Below are 14020 nucleotides of genomic sequence, written 5' to 3'. Positions count from 1 at the left end.
ACTCATCAGCTTTTTTAAATTTATTGAACTCATCAGCATCAGTTTTCTTGTGTTGGTTTATCGCTACGTCATGCATTCTGTTCGCCTTTTCCTTAGTTGCGCTCTTACATTTAGTGTTTGGTTTTGAAGTTGATGGTCCAGATTCGCCATTGGGAAGTTGATGTGTCATTAAGAACCTGCGTATTCTGGCCGCACCTCTGTGTTTCGTGTCTCTACCCATCTATGCCTGTCTCTACCTGTGTGTACTCTATAGTTCAGTTTTTGCACCCTTTGCAATTTTCCCTCTGTATATCTACATCTGTGGGTATTTCCTGTCTGTTCCTCCGTGTGCACCCTTCCGTACCCCTGTACCACTGAACCCGTCTGTATTTCGTTATACGTGCCCTTCTGTACCCCTTACTGTACCCGTCTCTGTACCCCCTCCACAGACGTCTCTGGTGACGAGGACGAGCCGGACGCGCCCAGCCAGGAGCGTGTCACCGTCAAATTCGCCCGTCCAGAGTCGGATAAAGTCAAACAGGCGCGAGAAAAGTCCTACCACTACCTGAAGAAGCGGCAGGATGAGCTGCCCTGGCTGCCGACCACCGTTCATAAGCGCAACAGCGCTAGTAGTGAGGTTAGTTCTGGATTTGTAGGAAGGGAGGGTTCATTTTTTATGGGGAGAAGAGTGGTAGTGGGGGATGCCGGATGAGTGTATAGTGGGAAGTCAATAGGAGAGATGCAGCTACCAAATACGGCGGACAGTTTTGGGTCCTTAGCTGGGATGCTGGGGCTGATGTGTCATATGAAGCCTTTGTCAGAAATCAACAAATTACCTATCGCAACTGCAACTCAATTATTTAACATCTATAACAAATTAGTGACAACTTTGCAAACTGTACGCAGTTCCCTAAATAGATCAATTGCTCATTAATTTGTGATGACGTGTCTCATATCTGATAAAATCCTGCTGGCTTGTGGTTAAAATAGCCCGAATATCGTCTAGCGTATTGCCTGTAAACCCCTTGTCTACCTTTCTCTCCGCGAACAGTCCGAGTGGCAGAAGCTGCTCTGTACGCGCACCGAGGACCTCTCCCTCTCCGCCACGGTGGACCTCAACACCTACCGACACCGGCTGCTGCCGGAGCCGGAGCCGGAGGATGCCACCTCCTCCGGGAGCCGGGACGAGCTCCGGATGGCGCTCCGGGCTCTCCGGACGCTGCCGCTGGCCGACCAGATCCGGGCGCTGATGATCAGATGTGAGTAGGGAAGGGCATGTGTTAGGCTGTGAGGATAGTGGTAACTTGGGAGTGGGGATGTAGTTTTCGCTTATGTAGTTTCATCTTGACAAATGGTTGTACTGGCTGGTCTATGATCACCATGCAAGGATTTTCCTATGTTTGTAGAGCTGGTTACGTTGGCGGTCACTTTGCGTTTTGTTACTTCTTGGACTTGGGGACACGTTGCATTGTCATGGTACTGTCTCCCGTTCCTGCGGCGAAGTTGTATTAACCCCCGTCTCCCGTTACCCACAGTGAAGATCAGCCAGTTTAGCTCTCTGCTACCCCTCCTGCCCCGCGCCACGCCGGCGGCAGACGTGGCGCGCGTGCTCCAGCAGACCGCACAGCTGGTGCGCGGTCTGTGGGTTGTCAGGAGCGATGTGCTATATCCCAAAGGCAGCCAGGCGCCGCGCACCGGAGTGTCGGGGGAACTGCTGGCACGCGCACGGGACTGGATGGTGAGCTTTGAACGGCGGCTATCGGACATCGAGGGAGTTTGGGTGTTAGGGTGCAGTTCGATCTCTATTTTTATCAGTATGATGCGGGGTTCCTGGTGTTTCTTAATTTTTTGCCTCTCTTAGGTGTAATTCACATCGGGTGTGTGACGCACCAATGAGAGGTTGATAAACGCGAGCAAGAAACCTCTTTATGTATATGGCAAAAACAGTAACATCCGGATAAAAGAAACGGTGGCCGCAGACCCAAGTGCACTCAGGTTGTGGATAAGAGGGAGAGGAGGGGAGAAATACTGCTAAATATTGTGGACTATTTTTTTCGCTAAGCTTGGGCTCTGTCGTGTGCTTTGAAATTTGTATGTGACCTGCTCTGTCCACAAATGGCTCGAATCGTCTGTCCTTTCCCCAGCTGTACCAGTTCACGCAGAAGTCGTTCCTGAGCCGCTCGGAGCTGGCAGAGGCCACCCGGCTGCCCAATGATGACGTCACAGAGCTGCTGCAGCAGGTGGCCGAGCTGGTGGCTGACCGCGGCTGGCGGCTGAGGCTCAAACCCGACCCGCAGCACGAGCGCAGGTGGGCGAAATCGGGGACGGCATAGGTAGGATCAGTCAGTGACGTCGCATGTGCTATGATTAGTGTCGTCACAGATACGATACGACTAGTGACGTTAAAGGACCAGCTACCTTGCCTGTATTTTACGGCTGGTGAGATGTCAGGTACGACCGGCGACCTCGCATGCGCATTGGAAACTATTCCTGATATGCTTGGCTGAATGCCTGATACTATATGTATTGGAAGTTGGAACGTATCAATTTTTTGACTAAAAAAGCCACGTCCCCAAATTTAATGACTGAAAGATGTCATAATGGCGTGTCTTCAATGGCCTTTTCTGACATGTATCGATGTATGTATGTATGTATGTATGTATTGACGATCAAGAGCAATCCACAATCGGCGTGGCGATTACACTCCGAGTCCGAGCTGGTTGAAGATAACACAAGAAATACCTACACAAGAAAACACACACTTACGAATACGAAATACACAACGCGAACGCCGAACACGCACATACTTGGTGTAACCCGCACGAAGCCGCGTTCATAACTATACACACAGACTCGTTTGCCTTTCATAGTCCAAGAGTCATGAGGCTAGCTACTATGGCCACTCTGGCTAGGCTTAACCCTCGCATGTGTAGGGGGGGGGGGGGTCGGATGGACCCCCCCATGGTTTTTCGCGAATAACTCGCGTAAAAAGCGGCCGATCGCGACGAAACTTTCAGTACCCTCGCATTGATCAATTTGACACCTACCCTGAAAATTTCATGACCCTGACCCAAATGACCTTTGACCTGTGACCTCTTTTCCGAAACCATGTTTGGCCGGAATCGCGATTTCGCGTATGTCGGCTCGCACTAGCCGCGTGTTTGCAAGCTTTTCGTGGTTTCAAACGTTCAAACATGTGATTTGATGTTACTCCCGTGTGTGTCAAGGTCACCTGAAGGTCAGGTCAGGTCATTGACCTTTGGTGACCTCGGGTGACCTCGGGTCACTTTTTCGAGTTTTACATGTTTCTAGGCTAGTTTTTGGAGCTGAATTCGAATTTAGCAACCATTTGAACATTTACGAAGTAGTTTTGGTGACTTCGTAACATGTTACGAGGCTGTCAGAGGCGGTTGACACGTACTACGAATACCCGTCACAACCCCTACCGGTTGACCTGACCTGACCTGACCCGACCTGGTCTAAATGCTTCAAGACATCATCTGTGATCAAAACTAACACGATATTCGTGATCAGCACCCCGAAAAACCCCTTAGCAGCCACACTTTACGACTTTCTAACAGGTCCCGATTTTCCCGACTTTGGATCATTGACCTGACCTGGAAGGTCAACCAATGACCTAGGACCTTAAAATTGGGTATCATCGGCTTCCTCTCGTCACGGGCAACACGCTCGTTTTTTCCGCGAAGCTCTAGCTCGATCAGGGGCCAAACGGCAAGGGGGGGGTCCAACCGACCCCCCCCCCCCCCCCTACACATTAGAAGCTGGCAAACGCCGCACACATGCGAGGGTTAAGCCCCTTTTTTACAGCACGGGCGAATCTGGCTGGAGGCAACTGCGTTAGCTCGAGGGGGAGAGTATTTAGGAGCGCCGCGGCACGGTAGGCGAATCTACGTTTTCCGGTCTCTCGTCGGGGTCGCGGTAAGAAATTCGATGTTCCTTATGTCGGCAGCTACCCGGAGATCGTTCAGCGTCAGCACATGTTGTGGGAGGCCAAGCACCAGCAGCTGATGAAGGCCTTCAAGGAGGGGGTGAGTCTGTGACGGTGACCGTGAAGGACCTGTTGGGAGGGAGCGGCTTATAAAACACAATTTATGGAGAGACAGATTGCATGCTTGTCCAGCGAACCATGTGGGGTTTTACGAGTGTTGGCTAGCTAGTGTATGCCCGACACACATTTAGAACATCTGTCATTTTCATTGTTCAATTGTTCTTTATTCAATGTTGATTAATAATAACCACGTAATGTATTCAGTCAGGCTCAGTAAAATTGATGTGCGCTCATCAGTCTGATATTGCAGCTAGCTGAAGGAAGTGTGATTATCCCGTGTTGTCGATCTTTCATACGACCAGCAGTTTGACCCGACCCTTCTATGCACCTTCTGACCCCCCCCCCCTCCGTTTACCCGCAGGGAGCGGGCGGCAGTCCGTCCAAGAGCCGCCGACGTCGCCAGCGCTCCCACCGTGACTCTGTCAGCGCCTCGTCTGATAACGAATCCTCCGGGGAGGGAGGATCGCGGGGCAAACACCGGCGCGCCTCCGGCTCCGCTACCGGGACGGTTAAGGTTAAGGTGGAGCCGCCAGAGAGCAAGAGCTAGCCGTGAGGAGTGGGGATAGCGGAGAGAAACTGAGGGAGATAAGACAGTGGATACACTCGTTGTCGTTGTCAAGGACTCGTCGGTGGGATGTTACATGTGTAACGTTAGTTGCTGCCAGGGTCAACATTCTTACAGATTCTTACAGGCCAGGGTGACCTCACCTGGCGTGACGTGCCCAGGCTGTAACGTCACTTCCCGCTAATGTGACGTCATTCACTGCCTTGTAACGTCACTGTCCATCGGTCCAACGTCACCCATTCTTGGTGTGATGTCCCTCCCTCATTCGTCCGCTGGTGTGACGTCATTCGTTACCGGTGTCTCCAAACGCACCTTCGTTACGGGAGCAGTGTTGGGTGGGATACACCGAAGGAGGGCCATCATTTGATAGCGATGCTGCCTCGGCAAGGGACAGTATGCGCCAGGAAGTGATCCAGGGAGGTCGGCAGACTTACAAGTCGTGTTTGCTACGGCTGTTTGTCGTGACACATTTAACCGGAACAGTGATCAGAACCGTCGCTCAGGACGTCAACGGTGTGACGTTTTTGGATGCAGCTTGTGTTCGAGATGGGTGGTGTAACGGTGTTTGACTTTTGAGTGCAGGTTATTGAGATGCAGTGTTTGCCAATGTTTCGGTCGGGTTACACCGTTAACCACGTGATGAGGTTGGGAGTGACTGGAAACCATGCTAAATGAGCAGTTCGAATTTCAATAGCCATTGTTCTCGGTAGCCATTGTTATGTTGTGGCTCAAGGCATTTGAAAGTGTTTCAGAGAGCAAATATACGAAGTTGGAACCGTCTTGAGCGTTTTATCCGAGTCGTGGGACGTAAATTTCGGAATAAACGGCGTCCACTAAGTAACCGACACTGCCGTGTTGCTATTTGAAGGTAATGAATGGCGATTGCATTGCTGTGCGATTGCTGTCAATAAGTGAATGAATTTCTAAGTCGTACTTTTGTATAAAAAAAGCATACGGATTTCTGGAATATGCCTTGAATGTAAGCCCAGAACATTTGATAACCTTCCCAAAGTGCATGTGGCAGTTGATGTATCTGGCATAGACTCGATTTCATAATTATATACGTAAAATACATGAAAAAGAAATAAGTAGTGCCTTTTACGTTGTGAAACCATTACATCTTTCAACTAGTTCATTTCTTAGGGCCTATGACGTAACTGAGTATGGTCCCCAAAGTCTACTCGCTAGACAAAAATCATTCCCGCGCGGCGGTAAAGGCGCGCAATTTGTGTCGCGGTAAATACAAATATTGTATGTTTTGGTTGATGATGGCAAGGCCCTAAATTGAAATACACAGATGATAGGGGGTTGTGCTTGTAATGTTGCTTCAGGGACGCTTTAGCAAATGTATTTTTTATTGTTTTGTGTCACGTCAGACTTTTCAGTGAATGATGTGGGTGGTCTTTTTCATTTAGTTGAACTGCAATTTATCCTTTAAGTCATAGTCAAGGGTCATAGCAATTTGCAATCCATTTTGGGCTTTAGGAGATACTTACTTATATTAGATTCTGAAAGATAACTGTTATTCATTGCAGAATATATATTTCTGTGGTACTGACACACCTGAACCTTATAGGTAATAGGTATATAAACCTATCTTTTGTTGCAAACTTTTTAATGTTGGATGTCAAATCTGAACCATGTCACTGGACCCCCTTTTTACAGACTGAGACCGATTAAGGACGTCTATGAGCTGCTGCACACTATGGCCCGGACACGTTCAGATTCCGGTCTATCCAGCGCCCGGCTGGGAATGACGTCATCCAATTACCTGTCATCATATGGCGGTCAGCTGGCCACGTCAACTCCTCTGACGGCGACCCCAGCCGCTGGCCTGAAGGCTGTGTCAACGTCATCAGCAGCGGGTCTGACCCCAGGTCTGAGGGTGGCACTGCAGGAGTCAGCCAGGGTGCGGCGGAGGCTGGCCGATGAGCTGACCAAGGAGGCCATAGGTGAGTTAAGAGGCAGGTGGTGTGGGGCAGGGTGGGGTGAAGTGTGAAGGTCACGGGGTTAGGAGAATAAGAAGTGGTTCTGGTTGTGGTAGATGATGGATGAGCTTTGGTGCTGGGACTGTCAACTAATCAAGATGTTGAGTTTGACACGTACCAGGGTCCAGCCCTGCCTTGTTTTTATTTAGGTTTTGGCTCTGGTACATATCTGGAATAATTTACAGCAATGTTCATTTGCTCATGTTGTGACCAGTTGTTAATGTTTGATGAGTCACAATGTGTTTTAAGATGCTGTTGGCTCCCCCTCATCAATAATTCCACCCTGCAGAACATTTGTCTGTTTTGCTCTCTATTATCTATCTTCCTGTCTCATCACAATGTGTCCTCTCATGCCTCTTCTCACTCCCTACTCTATTTTCACCCTTGTCCTTTGTTCTGTGCTGCTTCCCCCACCATCTCTTACCATCTAACTCATCCGATCTCTTTCAGCGTCCACGGAGCGTGGTAGCGGCGACTTTGCGGGCCGCTGGCCGTCTCGGCGACCCGCAGCAGCCGACCTCACCACCTCAATGGTCTCTGCGCTGGGCTCTCCAGCTCTCCGGCGCCGCTCTCCCGCTCTCCGGCACCGCTCGCCCTCTCCCCGTCGCCGAACGTCAGCCTCGCCACCGGCTGCGTCTTCTTCAGATCTCATGCAGAGCTGTGGGGATGGCACTGACAGCGGCGAAAGTGGCGCAGCGCGGCTGACGGCGCGGCGGAGACATTCGTCGGAGGGGGGTATTAGTGGAGTTAGCACCATCTCATCCAGGTCGATGCCGGAGTGGGGCCCGGTGGATGCAGCTCAAGAGGTAGATGTGGTTGGAATGACGGACAGCCGGAAGGAGAGAGTGGGAAAAGACAGAGCGAAGGCGCAGCGAGAGGCGAGAGGGCCACCCAATCGGACGGAGAGAGGCCAAGAGGAGGAGAGAGGCAGTGAGGAGCGCCCGGACGCAGCGGGGGACACGAGAAGGCGGCGGGCGGCGGTGGTGCGGGGTACAAGACAGCGACCTGATGCTGCCCTGCGCCGCCGGGACTCGGGAGATAGACGGCTGGATGGGAGGGGTGATGGAGGCGACTCCAGGCAATACAAAGAAGGAAGAGGTAGTCGACGAACGCGTCAGGAGAAGCGAGCCGGGAGGGCGGCTGCGGAAATAAAGCACCAAGAGACCCCGCACCAGGGCGTTGGCTATCAGGACCAGGAGACTCCTCAGCAAGGTGTGATATACCAGGACCAGGGAAGCTCTGAGCAAGCAGTGCGCTATCAGGAGACCCCACAACAGGAGGCACACTACCCGGAAGCGTCCCAGAGGCCCCACCGGGACCAGGAGACACGCCCAGCTCGAGGCAGCCGACACCAGGAGACCCTCCCTCCCGCCTCCCGGGGCTGGGAGACGCACACCACACATACCGGGCCAACTCCCGACCCTTCCCTTCCCTTCTGGGAGCCCCCTCGGGACCGGGAGTTTAGGGAGACCCCCGGTCCCGGCTCCCAGAGGACTGACGGTGGTGGTCGGTCGGTGGGTCCGTCTGTATGGGAGACCCCCGCGTGGTCCGCCGTCTCTCGGCCCAGTCCTGTGGCTGGCAGTGTGAGGTATCTGTTGGAACATACGGTGGCGGGTCGGTCGGCCACCGCAGCGACACCGGCGGCGCACGATGGAGCGACGGAGGCGGGAGAGGAAGGGGAAGGTAAGCAAAGACAACAGAAGAGTGGGTTCGGATTTTAGGAGGATCCTGTGCAATGTGGTTAGTTGGTGCTTTGCGTACTAGTTAGGGTTCCCCAGAGACGTTAAGTGGATGTAAACAAATTTCCCCGTTTTACTTAGTTCAACCAGACCGGTATAACATTCTCTTGCTGAGCCTCCCAAAGATTGCAAGCGTTTTTTGACCGACTTCTTATCAACTTACGACCATTCATCGCTGTTCTTTCCCTACTGACATTTGTAATCATCTAATTATGATTTCCTCCACGTCATGTTTGTGACGTCTCAGTATCGTCTGTTACGGGCTACGTATGCCTCGGGCCTTCTGATGACGTGTGCGTTTCTGCCTCCGATGACGTCAGCGGCGGCCGGCCCGTCCGCCGAGCGCCGTCAGCTGCTGGATGCGGTCAGCGGGGCGCTGAGCTGCCAGCTGGAGGACGAAGCCGACCGGCTGCGGCGGCTGCACCGGCAGCAGCTGCAGCAGCTGCGCGCCGAGCTGGAGCAGCTGCAGTGCGAGCGGCAGCTGGAGACGGACCAGCTGAGAGAGCAGGTGAGAAGGGCGGACTGGTGGTGAGAGGGATGGGACTGGTGGGTGTGAGATGGGCCAGCTAAGGGAGAGGGCGACCAAAAGAGAACGGACGGACCGCCAGGAGCTACGGCAGCAAGCCGGTCTAAATGTCAGGCTGTCACTAGCCTGGGGCTGGGGCAAGAAGCATTTTGAGCTAATGTGACGACGAAATTATCCTCACAAACATTAAACAGTCAACATGTCGCATATTTCACACTGGATACTTGCTCGTCGTTGGGTGTCGCTGTTAGGTCACACATGTGTCATCAGTTCACTGGTCGATGTGTTTTAGCGGGTTTGTGGTCAACAAATGATGATCTCTAGTCAGAAAGGCACATTCCGCTTGCATTGAACTGTGTCCGGTCGAGTACCTAACAGTTCCTCTATCATCCTATAGGTGGCGGTGGCGGAGCGGACGCTTCAGCAGGCCAGCCGGGAGCACAGCCGTCAGCTGGCGGTCAGGGACAGTCAGCTGACGGCGCTCAGGGAGGAGCTCACTCACACCCGGCAGCAGCATCAGCTGGACAGACAGAGACTGGTGAGCCGGGGGTGTTGGTTATCCCTGCGGGGTTTGATGGTTGATTGGTTGCTGCTCCCACCCCCTACACATTCAGCCGGATATCCCCCCTCCCTCCATCCATCCATCTGGTCTGAGCCGGGAGAAGCCGCACGGCTCTGGAGGGACAATTGCCGCGGCCACCAGGGCCGCCACCACATCGCCGTCTCGAAGGTTCTGAAGTCGGAGGTAGATTGATCCCAGCAGACTGAGACACATGCATGCAGGTCCCCACCAGAGCCAAACAGTGTGCCAGCAGGACCTGCCGCGGCGGACAGGGGTGGTCGGTCGAGTTGACAACTTGACATACTCCGAAGATAGCAGGATTTTGGTCGGACTGCTAGCTGTAACGGTTTGTTTGAAAATGAGAATTATGTGGGAAGTGGAAAGATGGTGACCGACTACAGTTAGACAGTGGACAACGTCTCATTCCGCTCATGCTTTGTGCGTCCAACACATCGCCAAAATTCTCTTCTGTTTGCTGTCAGACTTTCCCCACTAACCCCACCTGTGTGCAGCTACCGTCACCTTAACTTCCCCCTCCGCCCGCCAGGTGTCGGAGCTGTCGCGGTCGTTAGAACAGGAGCGTTCGGCGCTGCGCCGTCGTCACGGCCGCCAGCTGCTGACTCTCAGCCAGTCAGCAGCTGCCCGGCTGGCCGACTCGGCTCAGCAGCAGCAGCTGGCCACCCAGCAGCTGCTCGTCACTGTCAAGGTCAGATGGGGCGGGCGGCTGTATTGCGTCTGAGTACAGCAGCTGAGGGGTTGTCATTGCAGTTTGTGGGGAGACAGGCCGAGCCAGGCTGTCAGTAATCAGTATGTAAAGCTAGTTAGAGCACTGAACAGGAAAGGCTCGGAAGGAACAATTTTCCGTGAGGGCAGTACAGGGAGCATCTACGACTGTTGGTAGTCAGTGTAACTTATGACGTGTTCTTTGAGTGCTTGTATTGGAAGCGTTTACATCTTTTGAGTTGTAAGTGGCTGTGAAACTCTGTTGGCAGGACAACGATTTAATTTAACTGCCATATAGTTTCATCGTATTTACTCTACAGTATCATCATATCTAGTAACGCATCGCATCCATCACATTTCTTGTAACAATGATGTTCCTCTCCCTCCCGTGAATCTCCCTCGCTCGTTTCTGGTGTCTGACTCTCTCCACCCTTCCCTTGCGTCTCCAGTCCCTGGAGCTGGAGTTGGACCGTCGTCAGGAGCAACTGGAGGCCGAACGCTCCAGGAGTGCTGAGCTGGAGAAACTCCTGCTGAAGAAACGGACCGCCCCACGGTCTGTCGGCACTCAAATGCGGTGAGATACTGGGCTGGCCCTCCAACAAGGGCTCTGCCGCTTGTTTAAGGGGTTGGCTTGTAGTTTTACTCAGATAAACAGCTCACTCTAGCCTTGTGATTTCATTCAGTCATCTGTGAGAGATGTATAACGATTTATTTGTGTTTGCCGTTTGGTGTCTCATTCTTTTTTCATTATTCTATATTCTGTGCTCTATATCTCGTGGCATGCCTGCAGTCATCTTTCATTGACTCACTTCTTTTCATTCATTAAAGTCGCTTCATTCATTCACTCCGTTCACTTTGTATCACTGATGTGCGATGCGATTACAATGCTAAAACCTAAGACACGCTGTTTACCTTTTATAGATCGGACTCTGCGCCGCCAGACAGCTCTACCGCTGCCTCTACCAGTTCGAGGACTGGTAGACTGGCGGCCTCCCCCGCCACCGCGGCTCCTGAGGTCTCCCCGGCTGCTGCCCCTGGAGCCGCCGCTGTCTCTGGATCTACCCCTACCTCTGGTCCTGGCACCGCCGCTGTCTCAGGAACCTCCCCCACCGCCGCCCCTGCAGCCGCCTCTGCGACCGCCGCTCCTGGAGCCCCTGGAGCCGCCTCTGCGACCGCCCCGCCCGCCCCAGCCGACCTCAGTGGCCTGCAGCTGCAGCTGGCGGCTGCCCACCAGCTGGCCGCACAGCTGCGAGAACAGCTGCAGAGCCGAGACGAGGCGGAGACGGCCGCTCTGGCGGAGCAGCGCAGACAGTGGGAGGGACGACTGGAGCAGCAGCTGAACGAGCACGCCGCTCACGCGCAGGTCAGACAGGTGGGCGAATGGGCGTGTTGTGTGAAGCGGGATTGGGTCATGTAGCTGTCTCTGAAAGGGAATATCTGTCTTTCAGCAGAAAAGAAAGTATAAAATTCATACATGTCTATCGATAGATCTACGTAACTTTGTTGAAAACGTTTAACAAGTGTTGGTCTTCCTTTGCCATTTTGTACCACAAGTCATGTTGATATTATATCTGAAATTGTGTATTTTTTACGGAGCGAGCGAAGCGAGCGGAGTCTTTCCTTAGATTAACGGAAATTTCTGAGTATGAGCGGCCGGCCGGCCGGCCGGCCGTGCGGACGCTTTTGCGAGGCTTATATCTCAGCAACCACTTGACCGATTTACATGCGGTAATTTTTGTAGGGTAGCTTCATTCCTTCTACCAAGTATTGGACTATTCCCGATGCATGTGGGTGACCCCTTATGCACGTGCCACGTGCAAAACGAAGAGGTGTCAGTTTTGCAATTGTTGCAATATTTCGGTAACTACTTGGCCGATTGCGCTGAAAGTTGGCATGTAGGTAGGCACCCACCAGGCACTGTACATCCATGTGCCAGAGTTGGGGTGCTGCTGCACGTGCGCACGTGCAGGGGTCGTTTCCAGATCTCGAGAACGGCTCGACCGATTGCGCTCAAATTTGGTACACAGTTAGGGACCGGTTAGTAGGGTGCCGTGCATAAGTCAGTTGGGACCCATTTTGCACGTGCGCACGTGCAGGGTGCCGCTTCCAGATCTCGAGAACGGCTGGGCCGATTGTGCTCAAATTTGGCACATCGCTAGAGACCGGTTAGTAAGGTGCCGTGCACAAGTCAGTTGGAGGTACCCCCTCGAAATTTTGCACGTGCAAGGCCCACCCTCTCGCTCGCTCCGTTAGTCGCCCCAAAAGGCGTTATACTGGTATTATGTTTTACTGATGGAGCTTTATCCCGCAGTCTGAGGAGACGGCTCACCGTGAGCAGATGGCGTTACAGTCGCGCTCCGCAGAGGAAAAGATGGCGCTGCTGCAGTCCCAGGTGGCGCTACTGTCGTTGGAGATTGCCGGCAAAACTGATTTGGTAAGTAAACTGATCAGAAAACTGGGCTGGGCGCCTATTTGAAATCATAACATCCTCTTTACTCACAGGACTTACCCAATGTAAATAACCAAGCTTCACGATCTCACTTTCATGCCTGGACTGACGGGCACCTACCCAACTGACTAGGGCAACGGAATGGGTTGACAGTTTTAGGAGAAGCGTGCCTCTTGGGTGACAATGCGGGTGCGTGCCTTGTGCTATCCCTACAAAATGGGTCCATCCTCTGACGTACCGTCCCGTGTTTTACTCAACTCAACGTCTTCCTCGTATCATATCATACCATATCCCACGGCCCCGGAGTGGACTCACTGTATCGAAAGTGCCTAACCCTCCAATACCAAGGCCGGTGAACTGAGGTTGATTCTCTAGTCTGCTCTCGAGGCCAATAATTTTATTTCATGTGGTTACACCAGAAAAAAACATGACTAAGGTGGATGTTTTGATTTTAGGCTCACTTATTGGTTCTTTTCAAAATGCCTACACATTAAGTAATCGTGTTGTTTTGTGACATTGTATCCAGTTTTATGACATGTGATACAGTATTCCAGCCGTGTAAGAATGACAAACCGTTTTCAACATTTAAACTTGATTTTTTTTGCTTCCAATAGGTAGCACAAATTAGCAGTGGCCTGAACGACCAATCAGCCACCTCAAAAATGGACTCCCCCGGTGGCGGGGAAGGCCTGAAATCTGCAGTCAAAACTGAGCCGTCCTGACGCCCCCGGTAAAATGAATTCCATCGGTGGGGAAGGTAGTTACCTTTGCTGCAACTCTTCTCTGCAACTGTCAACTTTCAGCAGATCTGATGGTGCCCTCTCCCGGATGGACGCGAAATGTGATGCAACTTTGTTTATGGTAGCCCTGCCCGATTGCCGTATGGCAGACGTTTATAGTTTAGATCGGGACCAATGTTTGAGCTGTGTTACCATAGGGACCAGGATCCATGTGTGCTTTTACTGAGCAATTCATAGAGCGGTGTTTACGTGATGTGCTGGTGTTTTCAGCGGTCGTTTGGTAGTTCTTGTTCACGTTTACCAATACAGACTTGGCTTTTTGTGGGATCTTGCTGCTTGCGTAATGCGTAGGGGAGAATGGGATAATTTAGCCGGTGGTGTAAATTGGCCGCCCCCACCTGTACGATATCTGATAAAAGTGAATGAGATAACTCTAGTCGCTATTTATTTGTCATGGGTAGAACTAACTCGAGGACAAATGTTTAAACTTTCTCCCTCGTAGTTTTATTCAAAATAAATAAAACGTGAATTTCATTAGAAAATGGTAACTTTTACTTCTGTTCAAAAAGCTGTATAACATGTAGTATTATTGGGCTGTAAACGAATTCCGACATTATAGCGCCATTATTGGGGGTGTTTTGTCACACACAAAATTGTGACTGAAACGTCTCCCGGGTCGG

At 52.1% G+C, this 14020-nt stretch overlaps 2 protein-coding genes across 2 annotated transcripts; both read left to right on the top strand.

The window, feature by feature from the left end:
• Positions 1–428: 428 nt before the first annotated feature.
• On the top strand, positions 429–5397 carry LOC122375612 (DNA-directed RNA polymerase III subunit RPC5-like; the record flags this gene model as incomplete). The annotated part of the gene is made up of 6 exons (XM_043355119.1): positions 429–616; positions 1031–1238; positions 1515–1717; positions 2124–2287; positions 3950–4028; positions 4410–5397. Coding segments are annotated over 6 exons (1028 nt in total), but the record flags the coding sequence as incomplete, so codon positions are not given.
• Positions 5398–5917: 520 nt separating this feature from the next.
• On the top strand, positions 5918–13660 carry LOC122375614. The gene is made up of 10 exons (XM_043355120.1): positions 5918–5929; positions 6279–6565; positions 7052–8284; positions 8661–8848; positions 9264–9404; positions 9976–10134; positions 10601–10725; positions 11073–11514; positions 12463–12585; positions 13215–13660. Exons 2-10 carry the CDS (start codon positions 6319–6321, stop codon positions 13320–13322), a joined length of 2766 nt encoding a protein of 921 aa, XP_043211055.1. The 5' UTR covers positions 5918–5929; positions 6279–6318; the 3' UTR covers positions 13323–13660.
• The last annotated feature ends 360 nt before the right edge of the window (positions 13661–14020 follow it).

Source organism: Amphibalanus amphitrite, unplaced genomic scaffold, assembly GCF_019059575.1.
Source record: "Amphibalanus amphitrite isolate SeventyFive unplaced genomic scaffold, NRLGWU_Aamphi_draft 001883F_arrow, whole genome shotgun sequence".
Classification (NCBI taxonomy): domain Eukaryota; kingdom Metazoa; phylum Arthropoda; class Thecostraca; order Balanomorpha; family Balanidae; genus Amphibalanus; species Amphibalanus amphitrite.
The sequence above is the reverse complement of the archived record's forward strand: the minus strand, read 5'-3'. Positions and strand labels throughout refer to the sequence as shown.